Source organism: Oncorhynchus mykiss, chromosome 19, assembly GCF_057628025.1.
Source record: "Oncorhynchus mykiss isolate SJ-2025 chromosome 19, ASM5762802v1, whole genome shotgun sequence".
NCBI lineage: Eukaryota > Metazoa > Chordata > Actinopteri > Salmoniformes > Salmonidae > Oncorhynchus > Oncorhynchus mykiss.
In genome coordinates, this window is record NC_143040.1 from 68,513,886 (window position 1) to 68,529,773 (window position 15,888).

The 15,888-nt window shown below is 42.6% G+C and overlaps 1 protein-coding gene across 2 annotated transcripts in view; it reads right to left on the reverse strand.

Moving 5' to 3' along the window:
• Positions 1–1,216: 1,216 nt before the first annotated feature.
• wdr35 (WD repeat domain 35) overlaps positions 1,217–15,888 on the reverse strand; it is a 44,953-nt gene continuing 30,281 nt past the window's right edge. For both annotated transcript variants that reach the window (XM_021574840.3, XM_090211601.1), the window contains 4 exons: positions 15,481–15,621; positions 14,642–14,798; positions 7,769–8,009; positions 1,217–3,613 (listed from right to left, as the gene is read on the reverse strand). In XM_021574840.3, the coding sequence (XP_021430515.3) occupies positions 3,463–3,613; positions 7,769–8,009; positions 14,642–14,798; positions 15,481–15,621 (690 nt within the window). In that variant the 3' untranslated portion in view covers positions 1,217–3,462. The remainder of the gene's footprint in view (positions 3,614–7,768; positions 8,010–14,641; positions 14,799–15,480; positions 15,622–15,888) is intronic.

Below are 15,888 nucleotides of genomic sequence, written 5' to 3' on the forward strand. Positions count from 1 at the left end.
GATCCGCAATGACTGGTACTGTATGTATAAATGTATGTTTTTCACTTTTAAAAGTATTATTGTCTGTGTCATAATGTTATGTTTAACTTCCTTGATATTCCAGATCTTCTTGTGCTGCATGGGGCAATCATTTTTGATTCTAGCTTTTTGTGTGGTCTCTGTTCTGTGGAATTGAATAACCCTGGTCATATTTTTACCCATGTAAATAATAAATCAAATTTACCCACACAATCAAATACCAATCAACCATATTTTATGCATTTCATGTTTTCCTCACCCAGTAGGATAAAGAAAAAGCACATATCTCTCCAGAAATACTCTCGTGACTGATTTCTGCTTTTTGAGACCTGGAGGAAAATAGACTCAACAATTAAAATGATTTGACCTAGTCTTCTACATTAGTGGATATGCACTTCAAATATAGGCTGTTCCCCGAGCACCGAAGACGTGGATGTCGATTAAGGCAGCCCCCCGCACCTCTCTGATTCAGAGGGGTTGGGTTAAATGCAGAAGACACATTTCAGTTGAATTACATTCAGTTGGACAACTGACTAGATATCCCCCTTTCTCCTGCTTAAAAAATGATGTTATCTATTGCTCTCTGTGCGATACCAATTGTGGATCATAGATGGCAGAAATAGACTGTACACAAGCAAAACATCCCACTCCTGTTGCCAGCCTGACCTTGATCAACCCGATTTGAAGTTGGCTGTGTTTCCAAGGCAACAAACAAAAGAAAACAGGGAGGGAGTACCTGTATGAAACAATCATTTTCCATTGCGTGCTTGTTGACATTAATTACATGACCAAATGTCTATTTAAGTCAGTTAAGAACAAATTCTTATTTACAATGACAACTGCTTTGTTCACTGCTTTGTTCATGGGAAGAACAACAGATTTTTTTACCTTGTCAGCTCGGGGATTCGATCCAGCAACCTTTTGGTTACTGGTCCAATGCTGTAACCACTAGGCTACCTGCCACCCTAGACAGAGTTTATAAGAAAGTTTGGCAAACTGAGACCAAGCTCATTCCGGGAGATGAAATTCCTTCAACATTGGTGGTTAATATCATTGACATTAAGACAATCTCTCTGATTAGCATAAGTGCTCTACCAGCAGGTAAAGGTGGATTTCAAAGTCTCCTGGTAAGTCCAGTATAAACCTCTTTCCAATTAACAAATAAAAGTGGAACAAATAAAACATGCAACAAAGAGACTCATATGTTATTTCATTTAATATACATTTTTATCAATATAAAAATGACATTCCATGTAATTATGTAAAGACAATATACTAAAATTGGTCCCTTTTCAATATTTTGTTCAGTAAAAATTAAGAGTAACAGTTTTATGAAACCAGTTGCACAAAATGTGTATGCGTCGACATGTCACAAAAACATTTTAGTCTTTAAAATCTTTAAAATGAAGAGAACATCACTGCTTAATAAGAGTAATAAAAAAAATAGATGTGTGATATGTACTGTCAACAAACAAATGTAGCAAACCACATGAACATAAAAAACACCCTGGAAACCTTAGTGCTAGATAAATGGAAAACAAGTTTAAATAAATGGATGAATATAATAACATTTTGAGTTCTGTATCAGGCTACTATTTGAAGTATTTCATCTAATAGACAGAGCTCCATCATGTTGACACCCCATGCCAATCCATAATCAATACATTTGTTATGCAAAACAAATGAAGTACTGACTACTGGACTGGCTGACATGGATCTGTCAGATTCACAGATCTCCAATACACTGCAATAAGGACGGAATTACAGTGCCTTCAGGAAGTATTCACACCCCTTGACTTTCCCACGTTTAGTTGTGTAACAGATTGAATTTTAAATGGATTAAACTAAGATTTTTTTGGTAACTGGCCTACACAAAATACCCCATCATGTCAAAGCAGAATTATGTTTTCGACATTTTTACAAATCAATAAAAAAAATGAACAGCTGTCTCGAGTCAATACGTATTCACCCCCTTGTTATGGCAAGCCTAAATCATTTCAGGAGGAAAACTTTGCTTAAAATTCACATAATAAGATGCATGGACTTACTCTGGGTGCAATAATAGTGTTTAACATGACTTTTGAATGACTACCTCATCTCTGTACCCCACGCATACAATTATTTGTAAGATCCCTCAGTCGAGCAGGGAATTTCAAACCACAAAGACTAGAGACCAAGGGATGTTTTCCAATGCCTCGCAAAGAAGGGCACCTATTGGTAGATGGTTTAAAATCAAAAAGCAGACATTGAATATCCCTTTCACCATGGTGAAGTTAATAATTACACTTTGGATGGTGTATCAATACACCCAGTCACTACAAAGACACAGTTGACGGACAGCTAGGAAACTGCTCAAGGATTTCACCATAAGTTCAATGGAGACTTTAAAACAGTTAGTTTATTGACTGTGATAGGAGAAAAGGATGGATCAAAAACATTGTAGTTACTCCACAATACTAACCTAATTGATCGAGTGAAAAGAAGAAATTCAAATATTCCAAAACATGCATCCTGTTTGCAACAAGGCACTACAGTAATACTGCAAAAAATGTGTCAAAGCAATTAACTTTTTGTACTGAATACAAAGTGTTATGTTCGGGACAAATCCAATACAACACATTACTGAGTTCCACTCTCCATATTTTCAAGCATAGTGCTGGCTGCATCATGTTATGGGTATGCTTGTCATCGATAAGGACTGGGGAGTTTTTCAGGATAAAAAAAAGAAATGGAGCTAAGCACAGGCAAAATCCTAGATGAAAACCTGGTTCAGTCTGCTTTCCACCAGACACTGGGAAATTAATGAATCTTTCAGCAGGACGATAACCTAAAACACAAGGCCAAATTTACACGAGAGTTGCTCACCAAGAAGACACTGAATGCTCCTGAGTGGCCGGGGTACAGTTTTGACTTCAAATCTACTTGAAAATCTACGGCAAGACCTGAAAATGGTTGTCTAGCAATGATCAACAACCAATTTGACAGAGCTTGAAGAATAAACATTTTAAAAATGGCCAGATGTTGCACAGTACCGATGTGGAAAGCTGTTAGAGACGTACCAAGAAAGACTCACAGCTGTAATCACTGCCAAAGGTGCTTCTACAAAGTATTGACTCAGGGGTGTAAATACTTATGTAAAATTAGATATTTCTGTTTTTCATTTTCAATAAATTAGCAAACATTTCTAAAAAAACAGTTTTCACTTCGTCATTATGGGGTATTGTGTGTAGATGGGTGAGAATTTTTTTAAATCCATTTTGAATTCAGGCTGTAACAACAAAATGTGGAATAAATCAAGGGCTATAAATTAATTCTGAAGGCACCGTATTTATTTAGCCTGAGTGTAGTGTGAGCCAATGTATGCGCCGTAGCTGCCCTGTTCTTGGGGCTTATCCTTGGAAACGTAAAAGTTTGCAGTACTGATTGACTTAAAGATCTTGGACTTTATGCCAACGAGCTGTGGCACAGAGGGCAGAAGTTGTGGCTGCCAATCTCGTTTTCCAGTGCACAGTGCTTACACACGCTGCACATCCAGAACTGGTACTCTGAGATGGTCCAGCCGGTCACGATGCAGGTGGGCAGCTTCCCCTCAGCCCTGGAAGAGAGCAGAATGATGGTTGGAGAAGATTAAGCTTTACTAACTACAGGCCTGTCATGTGGAACAGTGTACATTTTGCTAATACCCTGTTTGACCGGTTAAAGCTGGTACCTTCCTGGTATGTATATAGTACTAACTAAGACACTATGTGGCAACAATAAATACTATCTGGTACTTACCTGAAAGGATTCAACTCAATCAGTATCTACATAGTACCAATTGTTACCCAGGGATGCTTGTGTCACTGAAGCTCAAAATAAACCCAAGTGTAGAATGATCAGGTAATTACCATTTAACTAAGTAAGTACTACAATGAGACAGCCTGTTATATTACTTGGACAGAGCAATTACACAAGACACGGTTGGAACCCGCGCAGGGCTTTCTCCAAGAAGGGGAAATGACCACAATGTATATTAGTAATCCCCGATGATCAGCAGAGAGAGAGAGAGAGAGAAAGGAGAGAAAGCAAAAGAGAGAAAGAGAGAAAAGGAAAGAGAGAGAGAGAGAAAAAGAGAGTGTAACTGTAGCTATCAGAGGTACAACAGTCCAGCTCTATGTTCAAGGAGGAGGGTTTAGCAGTCCAGACCAGGGTACAAGATGGATAGAGTTTAGCAGTCCAGACCAGGGTACAAGATGGACAGGGTACAGCAGTCCAGACCAGGGTACAGCAGTCCAGACCAGGGTACAAGATGGACAGAGTTTAGCAGTCCAGACCAGGGTACAAGATGGACAGGGTACAGCAGTCCAGACCAGGGTACAGCAGTCCAGACCAGGGTACAAGATGGACAGAGTTTAGCAGTCCAGACCAGGGTACAAGATGGACAGGGTTTAGCAGTCCAGACCAGGGTACAAAATGGACAGGGTACAGCAGTCCAGACCAGGGTACAAGATGGACAGAGTTTAGCAGTCCAGACCAGGGTACAAAATGGACAGGGTTTAGCAGTCCAGACTAGGGTTCAGCAGTCCAGACCAGGGTACAAGATGGACAGAGTTTAGCAGTCCAGACCAGGGTACAAGATGGACAGAGTTTAGCAGTCCAGACCAGGGTACAAGATGGACAGGGTTTAGCAGTCCAGACCAGGGTACAAAATGGACAGGGTACAGCAGTCCAGACCAGGGTACAAGATGGACAGAGTTTAGCAGTCCAGACCAGGGTACAAAATGGACAGGGTTTAGCAGTCCAGACTAGGGTTCAGCAGTCCAGACCAGGGTACAAGATGGACAGAGTTTAGCAGTCCAGACCAGGGTACAAGATGGACAGAGTTTAGCAGTCCAGACCAGGGTACAAAATGGACAGGGTTTAGCAGTCCAGACGAGGGTACAAAATGGACAGGTTTTAGCAGTCCAGACCAGGGTACAAGATGGACAGGGTTTAGCAGTCCAGACCACGGTACAAAATGGACAGGGTACAGCAGTCCAGACCAGGGTACAAGATGGACAGAGTTTAGCAGTCCAGACCAGGGTACAAGATGGACAGGGTTTAGCAGTCCAGACTAGGGTTCAGCAGTCCAGACCAGGGTACAAGATGGACAGAGTTTAGCAGTTCAGACCAGGGTACAAAATGGACAGGGTTTAGCAGTCCAGACTAGGGTTCAGCAGTCCAGACCAGGGTACAAGATGGACAGGGTTTAGCAGTCCAGACCAGGGTACCACAGTCCAGACCAGGGTACAAGATGGACAGGGTTTCGCAGCCCAGACCAGGGTACAAGACGGACAGGGTTTAGCAGTCCAGACCAGGGTACAAGATGGACAGGGTTTAGCAGTCCAGACCAGGGTACAAGATGGACAAGGTTTAGCAATCCAGACCAGGGTACAAGAAGGACAGGGTTTAGCAGTCCAGGCCAGGGTACAGGATGGACAAGGTTTAGCAATCCAGACCAGGGTACAAGACGGACAAGGTTTCGCAGTCCAGACCAGGGTACAAGACGGACAGGGTTTAGCAGTCCAGACCAGGGTACAAGATGGACAGGGTTTAGCAGTCCAGACCTGGGTTCAAGGACAAGGTTTAGCAATCCAGACCAGGGTACAAGAAGGACAGGGTTTAGCAGTCCAGGCCAGGGTTCAGCAGTCCAGACCAGGGTACAAGAAGGACAGGGTTTAGCAGTCCAGACCAGGGTACAAGATGGACAGGGTTTAGCAGTCCAGATCTATGTTCAAGATGGACAGGGTTTAGCAGTCCAGACCAGGGTACAAGATGGACAGGGTTTAGCAGTCCAGACCAGGGTACAAGATGGACAAGGTTTAGCAATCCAGACCAGGGTACAAGAAGGACAGGGTTTAGCAGTCCAGGCCAGGGTACAGGATGGACAAGGTTTAGCAATCCAGACCAGGGTACAAGACGGACAAGGTTTCGCAGTCCAGACCAGGGTACAAGACGGACAGGGTTTAGCAGTCCAGACCAGGGTACAAGATGGACAGGGTTTAGCAGTCCAGACCTGGGTTCAAGGACAAGGTTTAGCAATCCAGACCAGGGTACAAGAAGGACAGGGTTTAGCAGTCCAGGCCAGGGTTCAGCAGTCCAGACCAGGGTACAAGAAGGACAGGGTTTAGCAGTCCAGACCAGGGTACAAGATGGACAGGGTTTAGCAGTCCAGATCTATGTTCAAGATGGACAGGGTTTAGCAGTCCAGACCAGGGTACAAGATGGACAGGGTTTAGCAGTCCAGACCAGGGTACAAGATGGACAAGGTTTAGCAATCCAGACCAGGGTACAAGAAGGACAGGGTTTAGCAGTCCAGGCCAGGGTACAGGATGGACAAGGTTTAGCAATCCAGACCAGGGTACAAGACGGACAAGGTTTCGCAGTCCAGACCAGGGTACAAGACGGACAGGGTTTAGCAGTCCAGACCAGGGTACAAGATGGACAGGGTTTAGCAGTCCAGACCTGGGTTCAAGGACAAGGTTTAGCAATCCAGACCAGGGTACAAGAAGGACAGGGTTTAGCAGTCCAGGCCAGGGTTCAGCAGTCCAGACCAGGGTACAAGAAGGACAGGGTTTAGCAGTCCAGACCAGGGTACAAGATGGACAGGGTTTAGCAGTCCAGATCTATGTTCAAGATGGACAGGGTTTAGCAGTCCAGACCAGGGTTCAAGATGGACAGGGTTTAGCAGTCCAGACCGGGGTTCAAAATGGACAGGGTTTAGCAGTCCAGACCAGGGTACAAGATGGACAGGGTTTAGCAGTCCAGACCTGGGTTCAAGAAGGACAGGGTTTAGCAGTCCAGACCAGGGTTCAAGATGGACAGGGTTTAGCTCTCACCCATTAAGCAAGCCGGCAGGCAAGCTCAATCAAGCACAGCTAAAATATTCATTAATTATGGCTTGGGGGCGCTATTTTTCTTTAGAGAAATGAAGAAGTAGCCCTGTTATTTTCCTGTGTCACCCCAGGTGCACTCTAATGATTTGGTGCGCACGACCTCTTTGTTTTCGTCCGGTATGGAACGCTGTTTATCCCATCTTAAATTGTATTGATTATTTACGTTACAAAATACCTAAAGTTGTATTACAAAAGTTGTTTGGAATGTTTGGACAAGGATTACAGGTAACTTATGAGATATTTTGTAGTCATGTAGTGTGAGTTGGAACCAGTGTTTTTCTGGATCAAACGCGCCAAATAAATTGACATTTTGGATATCAAATCAAATCAAATGTATTTATATAGCCCTTCGTACATCAGCTGATATCTCAAAGTGCTGTACAGAAACCCAGCCTAAAACCCCAAACAGCAAGCAATGCAGGTGTAGAAGCACGGATATATAACGATGGAATTAATCAAACAAAAGGACCATTTGTTATGTTTATGGGACATATTGGAGTGCCAACAGAAGAAGCTCGTCAAAGGTAAGGCGTGAATTATATCTTTATTTCTGAGTTTTGTGTCGCGGCTGGCGGGTTTAATTATGATTGTCTGTGTTTGTTTGATGGGGTGCTGTCCTCAGATAATAGCAGGGTTTTTCGCCGTAAAGCCTTTTAGAAATCTGACACTGTGGCTGGAATAACAACAAGTGTAGCTTTAATTTGGTGTATTGCATGTGTGATTTCATGTGATTTCATGTTGTCAAATCGATCCCGCTAAAGGGATTTGATCCATAAGAAGTTAAATATATATCCTATTTGAACCCAGGCCTGTAATGCAGTGGTCATGGCCCTCACCCCTCAGGAGCGTTGTCCAGTCCAGACATGTGGTTGTTCTTGGGGCTGTGTTTGGTGAAGATCTCCAGAGCCAGGTCTTCGTAGAGCTGTCTCTGCTCAGGGCTCAGGCTCTCCAGGGACTCCAGCTTGATGAAAGCTCTGGAACACGTACTGAAAGCCCGGTTGGCTGACGAGCAGATGGCCAGCAGGGAGTAGATCTCAACCACTGGGATGATGTCCTCGTAGTCCCGTAGGTGGAGAGCTGGAGGGGAGATTAGTTGAGTATTTACAGTTCATTTTAACACCTTGTGTATACTCCCCTTGTCCTAAGGGTAAACATTTTTTACCCGCCTTCACTAAACCCCTAAAATAAAGCAGCTTAATTGAATTTTAAACCGCTAATCTATTTTGCATGAAGAAACAACCTGTCATTCATCACAAAACTGTGTGAATATCTGAGGGTTCCCCTCTTCACAATGCAGAAAAACTGCATTTAATCAGTGGACACTAGTTGTTTTTATTACAACACACCTGAAATAATTGTTTTCTTTACTAAAGTAGAGGTTTATTATTATTATTATTATTATTACTGCTAAAGGTACTGCATAGGTGTAAACATATTTTAAACTAAGATATAGCACTTGTATAGCTTAAGAAAGTAGCAGAAATGTGCAGAAAGTAGTTTTTAATTAATTTTATTGAAGGGAAACAATAACAGTCTTACTTTTTTGGCAACATAGTGATATATTCTTATGTACTGCACAATGAGGAAGTCAACTACAAAATACTAGTCTTCTCCCATTTAAAAAAAACCCCATTGCCCTCACCCACAAGGTGTATAAACAACAACAATAAATAAGAATAAAATAAGATATATAGATACAAAACAAAAACGTGAAGAACATAAATCAATCCACTCTAATTAGCACATGTAGAACAATATGCAAGTGTGTGTGCCTGGACTTTGCAGATACATTTGTCACATGTGCAGCACATAGTATTGGTTTTACAGTCCTTTGGGGGGAATAATTGGCATCTCCTCCTCTTGCCTGCCCCAGCTGCAGCCTCAGGTGGATCAGGACAAGATTCAGCCCCCCGAACAGCTTTCACAAGCGCTGCAGAGGCTGCTGTACAGGGGAGGCGCTCCCTTCATTGAATGTGTTACAAGTGCCTTTCCCAGCTGTTCCAGGAACACCCTCCTCTTGTTCTGCTTATCAGGCATCCAGGTAGGGTTGATCTTGTTCCATATCATGAAGGCATTGTATGAGGACACATCAATGATGTTATGGAAGATGACCAGGGGCCAGCGGGCAGTCATCCTCCTGCAGCTGTAAGTTCCAATCACCTTGTCCAGGTTATCCACGCCTTCTTTCTTGTGGTTGTAGTCCAGGATGATGGCTGGCTTCCTGTCCTCACAATCAACGATCTCAGACGTTTTGTGCAGTGTGCTCAGGAGGACCACATTCTTGTTCCTCTTTGGGAGGTAAGAAACTAGAGTAGTGGTGGGGGTGAAGGCAAACTTTGATGAGAAGGCTTCACTCCCCCTTGTTGCGAGGAGTGCAGGGGGGAGCTCAGGCTTGTTCTTTCGAACTGTGCCAACCATGGCGATCTTCCTCTTCAGGAGCTGCTGGCTGAGTTCAAAAGAGGCGAAGAAATTGTCACGCGTGACATTGTGCCACCTCAGTCCATTTCTTTATAACTACCGGGTCAAAAAATAATCTTTGTACCCTGGTGGTGTACAGCTTTCATGGAAATATGAACAAGGCGATGTTTCACTTTTTCTAATGTTGGGGTCACTCTAGGAAAAGACAACAATTTTTTGTTGAAAAAATATAATTTAGGGGGATTTCTCTGCTGTTAAACATAGTGGCGGGTCATGTTTGACCCTTAAGACAACACAAGGGTTAAGGTCAGTGCTGGTAAAACATTGTACAAGTAATTTATACATGAATAGGTAACCTACACAACTATTTTCCAAGAAACCACATTCCGCAAACACCTTTAGAATACAGATAGCTGTTCAGCTAAACCAAGCTAATCACACCCTGAATACAGATAGCTGTTCAGCTAAACCAAGCTAATCACACCCCGAATACAGATAGCTGTTCAGCTACACCAAGCTAATCACACCCTGAATACATATACCTGTTCAGCTAAACCAAGCTAATCACACCCCGAATACAGATAGCTGTTCAGCTAAACCAAGCTAATCACACCCCGAATACAGATAGCTGTTCAGCTACACCAAGCTAATCACACCCCGAATACAGATACCTGTTCAGCTAAACCAAGCTAATCACACCCCGAATACAGATAGCTGTTCAGCTAAACCAAGCTAATCACACCCTGAATATAGATAGCTGTTCAGCTAAACCAAGCTAATCACACCCTGAATACAGATAGCTGTTTAGCTAAACCAAGCTAATCACACCCTGAATACAGATAGCTGTTTAGCTAAACCAAGCTAATCACAACCTGAATACAGATAGCTGTTTAGCTAAACCAAGTTAATCACAACCTGAATACAGATAGCTGTTTAGCTAAACCAAGCTAATCACAACCTGAATACAGATAGCTGTTCAGCTAAACCAAGCTAATCACAACCTGAATACATTTCCTTCAGAAAGTATTCACATCCTTTGACTTTATCCAAATGTTCATGTGTTACAGCCTGAATTTAAAATTAATTAAATTTAGATTTTGTGTCACTGTCATGTCAAAGTGGAACAATTAAAAAAAAAAGTTTTTACTAATTAATTACAAATAAAAATCTGAACTGTCTTGAGTCAATAAGTTTTCAACCCCTTTTGTTATGGCAAGCCTAAATACATTCAGGAGTAAAAATGTGCTTAAGTCACATAATGAGTTGCATATGATTTTTGAATGACTACCTCATCTCTGTAACCTCACATACAATTAATTACCTGTAAGGTCCCTCAGACGAGCGGTGAATTTCAAACACAGATTTAATCTCAATCTCTTCATTCAAAGACTCCAATCATGCACACTCTTCCTGACAGTTGTGGCTGCTTTGCGTGATGTATTGTTGTCTCTACCTTCTTGCCCTTTGTGCTGTTGTCTGTGCCCAATAATGTTTGTACCATGTTTTGTGCTGCTGCCATGTTGTGTTGCTACCATGTTGTGTTGTCATGTGTTGCTGCCTTGCTATGTTGTTGTCTTAGGTCTCTCTTTAAGTAGTGTTGTCTCTCTTGTCGTGATGTGTGTTTTGTCCTATACTTATATACAGTGCCTTGCGAAAGTATTCGGCCCCCTTGAACTTTGCGACCTTTTGCCACATTTCAGGCTTCAAACATAAAGACTGGAGCTGCTGCTCCAGTTTCAACTGTTCTGCCTTATTATTATTCGACCATGCTGATCATTTATGAACATTTGAACATCTTGGCCATGTTCTGTTATAATCTCCACCCGGCACAGCCAGAAGAGGACTGGCCATCCCACATATGCTCTCTCTAATTCTCTCTTTCTTTCTCTCTCTCGGAGGACCTGAGCCCTAGGACCATGCCCCAGGAATACCTGACATGATGACTCCTTGCTGTCCCCAGTCCACCTGACTGTGCTGCTGCTCCAGTTTCAACTATTCTGCCTTATTATTATTCGACCATGCTGGTCATTTATGAACATTTGAACATCTTGACCATGTTTTGTTATAATCTCCACCCGGCACAGCCAGAAGAGGACTGGCCACCCCACATAGCCTGGTTCCTCTCTAGGTTTCTTCCTAGGTTTTGGCCTTTCTAGGGAGTTTTTCCTAGCCACCGTGCTTCTACACCTGCATTGCTTGCTGTTTGGGGTTTTAGGCTGGGTTTCTGTACAGCACTTTGAGATATCAGCTGATGTACGAAGGGCTATATAAATACATTTGATTGATTGAAATTTGATTGATATAAAACTGTATTTTTTTGTGAAGAATCAACAACAAGTGGGACACAATCATGAAGTGGAACGACATTTATTGGATATTTCAAACTTTTTTAACAAATCAAAAACTGAAAAATTGGGCGTGCAAAATTATTCAGCCCCCTTAAGTTAATACTTTGTAGCGCCACCTTTTGCTGCGATTTCAGCTGTAAGTCGCTTGGGGTATGTCTCTATCAGTTTTGCACATCGAGAGACTGACATTTTTTCCCATTCCTCCTTGCAAAACAGCTCGAGCTCAGTGTGGTTGGATGGAGAGCATTTGTGAACAGCAGTTTTCAGTTCTTTCCACAGATTCTCGATTGGATTCAGGTCTGGACTTTGACTTGGCCATTCTAACACCTGGATATGTTTATTTTTGAACCATTCCATTGTAGATTTTGCTTTATGTTTTGGATCATTGTCTTGTTGGAAGACAAATCTCCGTCCCAGTCTCAGGTCTTTTGCAGACTCCATCAGGTTTTCTTCCAGAATGGTCCTGTATTTGGCTCCATCCATCTTCCCATCAATTTTAACCATCTTCCCTGTCCCTGCTGAAGAAAAGCAGGCCCAAACCATGATGCTGCCACCACCATGTTTGACAGTGGGGATGGTGTGTTCAGGGTGTTGCTTTTACGCCAAACATAACATTTTGAATTGTTGCCAAAAAGTTCAATTTTGGTTTCATCTGACCAGAGCACCTTCTTCCACATGTTTGGTGTGTCTCCCAGGTGGCTTGTGGCAAACTTTAAACAACACTTTTTATGGATATCTTTAAGAAATGGCTTTCTTCTTGCCACTCTTCCATAAAGGCCAGATTTGTGCAATATACGACTGATTGTTGTCCTATGGACAGAGTCTCCCACCTCAGCTGTAAATCTCTGCAGTTCATCCAGAGTGATCATGGGCCTCTTGGCTGCATTTCTGATCAGTCTTCTCCTTGTATGAGCTGAAAGTTTAGAAGGACGGCCAGGTCTTGGTCGATTTGCAGTGGTCTGATACTCCTTCCATTTCAATATTATCGCTTGCACAGTGCTCCTTGGGATGTTTAAAGCTTGGGAAATCTTTTTGTATCCAAATCCGGCTTTAAACTTCTTCACAACAGTATCTCGGACCTGCCTGGTGTGTTCCTTGTTCTTCATGATGCTCTCTGCGCTTTTAACGGACCTCTGAGACTATCACAGTGCAAGTGCATTTATACGGAGACTTAAATACAATCCACCTGTGTGTAATTATCATCATTAGTCATTTAGGTCAACATTGGATCATTCAGAGATCCTCACTGAACTTCTGGAGAGAGTTTGCTGCACTGAAAGTAAAGGGGCTGAATAATTTTGCACGCCCAATTTTTCAGTTTTTGATTTGTTAAAAAAGTTTGAAATATCCAATATATGTCATTCCACTTCATGATTGTGTCCCACTTGTTGTTGATTCTTCACAAAAAAATACAGTTTTATATCTTTATGTTTGAATTCTGAAATGTGGCAAAAGGTCGCAAAGTTCAAGGGGGCCGAATACTTTCGCAAGGCACTGTATTTTTAATCACAGCCCGCGTCCCCGCAGGAGGCCTTTTGTTAGGCCGTCATTGTAAATAAGAATTTGTTCTTGTTACGTTCTATGTGTGTGTTCTTGATAAGTTGTTACGTTGTATGTGTGTGTATTTCAGGAAATGGTTTCCTGGATTCCTGAAGTACCTGATTGGTCAGCCCCATTGCTGATTGGAGCTCTGAACCCTCCCTCTCGTCAGGGGATACAGCGGTCTTTGCAATAACCAACTCCTTCTTCAGCTGGATAAAAGCCAGCATTCCTTCCCCGTGGCGGTCAGTAAAAGTTTTGTGGCTATTATTTTGTAGCCGCTCCTTCCGAGGTATGTGTATGCCAATAGGATTTAGTGTTTTTGGTTCATTTAAATTGTTCACGTAAATTATTGGTAATTTGTTCCCAGGGGGGGGGGGGGGAATGCACCTTGGGAGTGTTTAGGCGAGAGGCCTACGGGCATACATAACCAGTAGTATTTAATCTGTCTATGCACACTAGGTAAGACCTGGGCGGACCACCCCCTGTATTTTGGTTAGTGCACCAGGTGGTGCTAAAGGTTAGGTTAGAAGTAGGAAGGCAGGTAAGGTAGGAGAGGGGACTCTTTAACTTTCTTTGGTTCCATCCAGACCCTTTTCCCCACTTTACCGTGTGAAAGAATAATAAATTCCCTGTAAACTGTATTTTTCTCTGCCTCTGTCGTCCTTCCCCGCACCTACGATCACATACTTTTTCACTCCACGGTGAGTTGAGATATAACAGTTGCGTTCCCTCCTCCAAGAGATGGCAGTTAAGAACTGTTACGTACTTGCCTAATTAAATTAAATAAAGACCAGGGAGGTTTTCCAAAGCCTTGCAAAGAAGTGCACCTATTGGTAGGGAATACAGGAACCTGTTCAGTTAAACCAAGCTCCTAAAAAAAAGAAGCATATCAAGGTGGTCTTAATAAAAACAGACGTTTACTCCGGTATAGGCTTTTGTCATGGTCTCCATTGAGATTTAGTTTGCTAATTTTGTGTGCCTTCAGAAAGAGGGGAGATAAACAATCTAATAAGAAATATGATGTGCCATTTAACAGACGCTTTTTATCCAGAGCATTTTACGTCCGGGTGGTCGCGGGAATCGAACCCACTTATCCTGGCGTTGCAAGCACCACGCTCTACCAACTGAGCTACAGAGTGATTTAACAGTTTGAATGTATGAAGAGAGGGCTAGTAAAAAAAAAACACCCCCTCAAGGATGAATGAGAAAGGGTTAAAAGGCACAGTCATACCTCGGAGAAGGCATAGGCCTACATACCCTTTAATAGACACTTGTTAAAAGAGAGGGCTGTCTTTGTTATTTTTCCCGTGTCTATTCATACCTGGTGAAGCGAGAAGGTTGTCAGGAACAGCAGAGAGAAGAAAGAAGGATATAAAATGTAACACATAGAGAGAGGGGTACCTGTCTTCATGGCTTTCACCATGTAGCCTTCGTACAGCTGCCTCTGAGCCAGCAGGAAGAAGTGGTAGGCCTCGGCCCCACGCCAGGCGCTGTCCACCATGCGGTTGTCTGAGGAGGTGGCGTCCTCCTCCAGCAGGCCAGCTAGAGCAGATGTAGCCTGACGGAAGAGAAGGGAGTGACTGATGAATGAACACTGTTGTACATCTGTTATCAGAGGGGAATTAAAGACCAAGCTATAGTATCAGTACATCTGTTATCAGAGGGGAATTAAACACCAGGCTATAGTATCAGTACATCTGTTATCAGAGGGGAATTAAAGACCAAGCCATAGTATCTGTACATCTGTTATCAGAGGGGAATTAAAGACCAAGCTATAGTATCAGTACATCTGTTATCAGAGGGGAATTAAACACCAGGCTATAGTATCAGTACATCTGTTATCAGAGGGGAATTAAAGACCAAGCTATAGTATCTGTACATCTGTTATCAGAGGGGAATTAAACACCAAACTATTGATATGCTTAATCTGTATTCACTTTTGGAAAATAACAAGAGCTCCCTTTGCACTGGTGTAAACACTATATAAATCAGACCCTTGTAGCCAACAACTCCAACAAATTGTAAATGACATTACTGTTAGCATTAAATAGCATTTTTATTTTATTTTTTACTTTGCATTATTGGAAAAGCAACCGTAAGAAAGCCTTTCACTGTTAGTCTACACCTGTTATTTACAAAGCGCGTGACAAATAACATTTGATTTGATAGCAGCCAACAAACCACAATGACACATAGGACCTAAAGGATTGTATGTCTTAATGACTGTGTGGGTTGTGTACCTCTGACGTCTTCCCTTTGGCCTTGTTCTGCTGGGAGGTCTTCACTTGGCTGTGGTAGTTCTCCACTAGCAGGGCTGCCAGCACATACAGCTTCTTCACCCTCAATGGCCGGGTCCTCCTCTTAGCCTCCTCATCCGCTATCTGACAAGTTAACACAGCAGATGACAGATGGGTCTCTTGACACCAGTGTACAGGAGAATAATAAGAGCTCAGCCAGGGGTCTTTGTCTAATCTGTTCCGAAGCACAACATAGTTAAATACCTCTGAAGGTTATTAGCTAAGGACTGAATTGGAAGATAAGTATTAGATTTTACTGTAGTGGGGAAGTGTGGTATTTACTGTACTGGGGAAGTGTGGTATTTACTGTAGTGGTGAAGTGTGGGTATTTACTGAAGCGGTGAAGTGTGG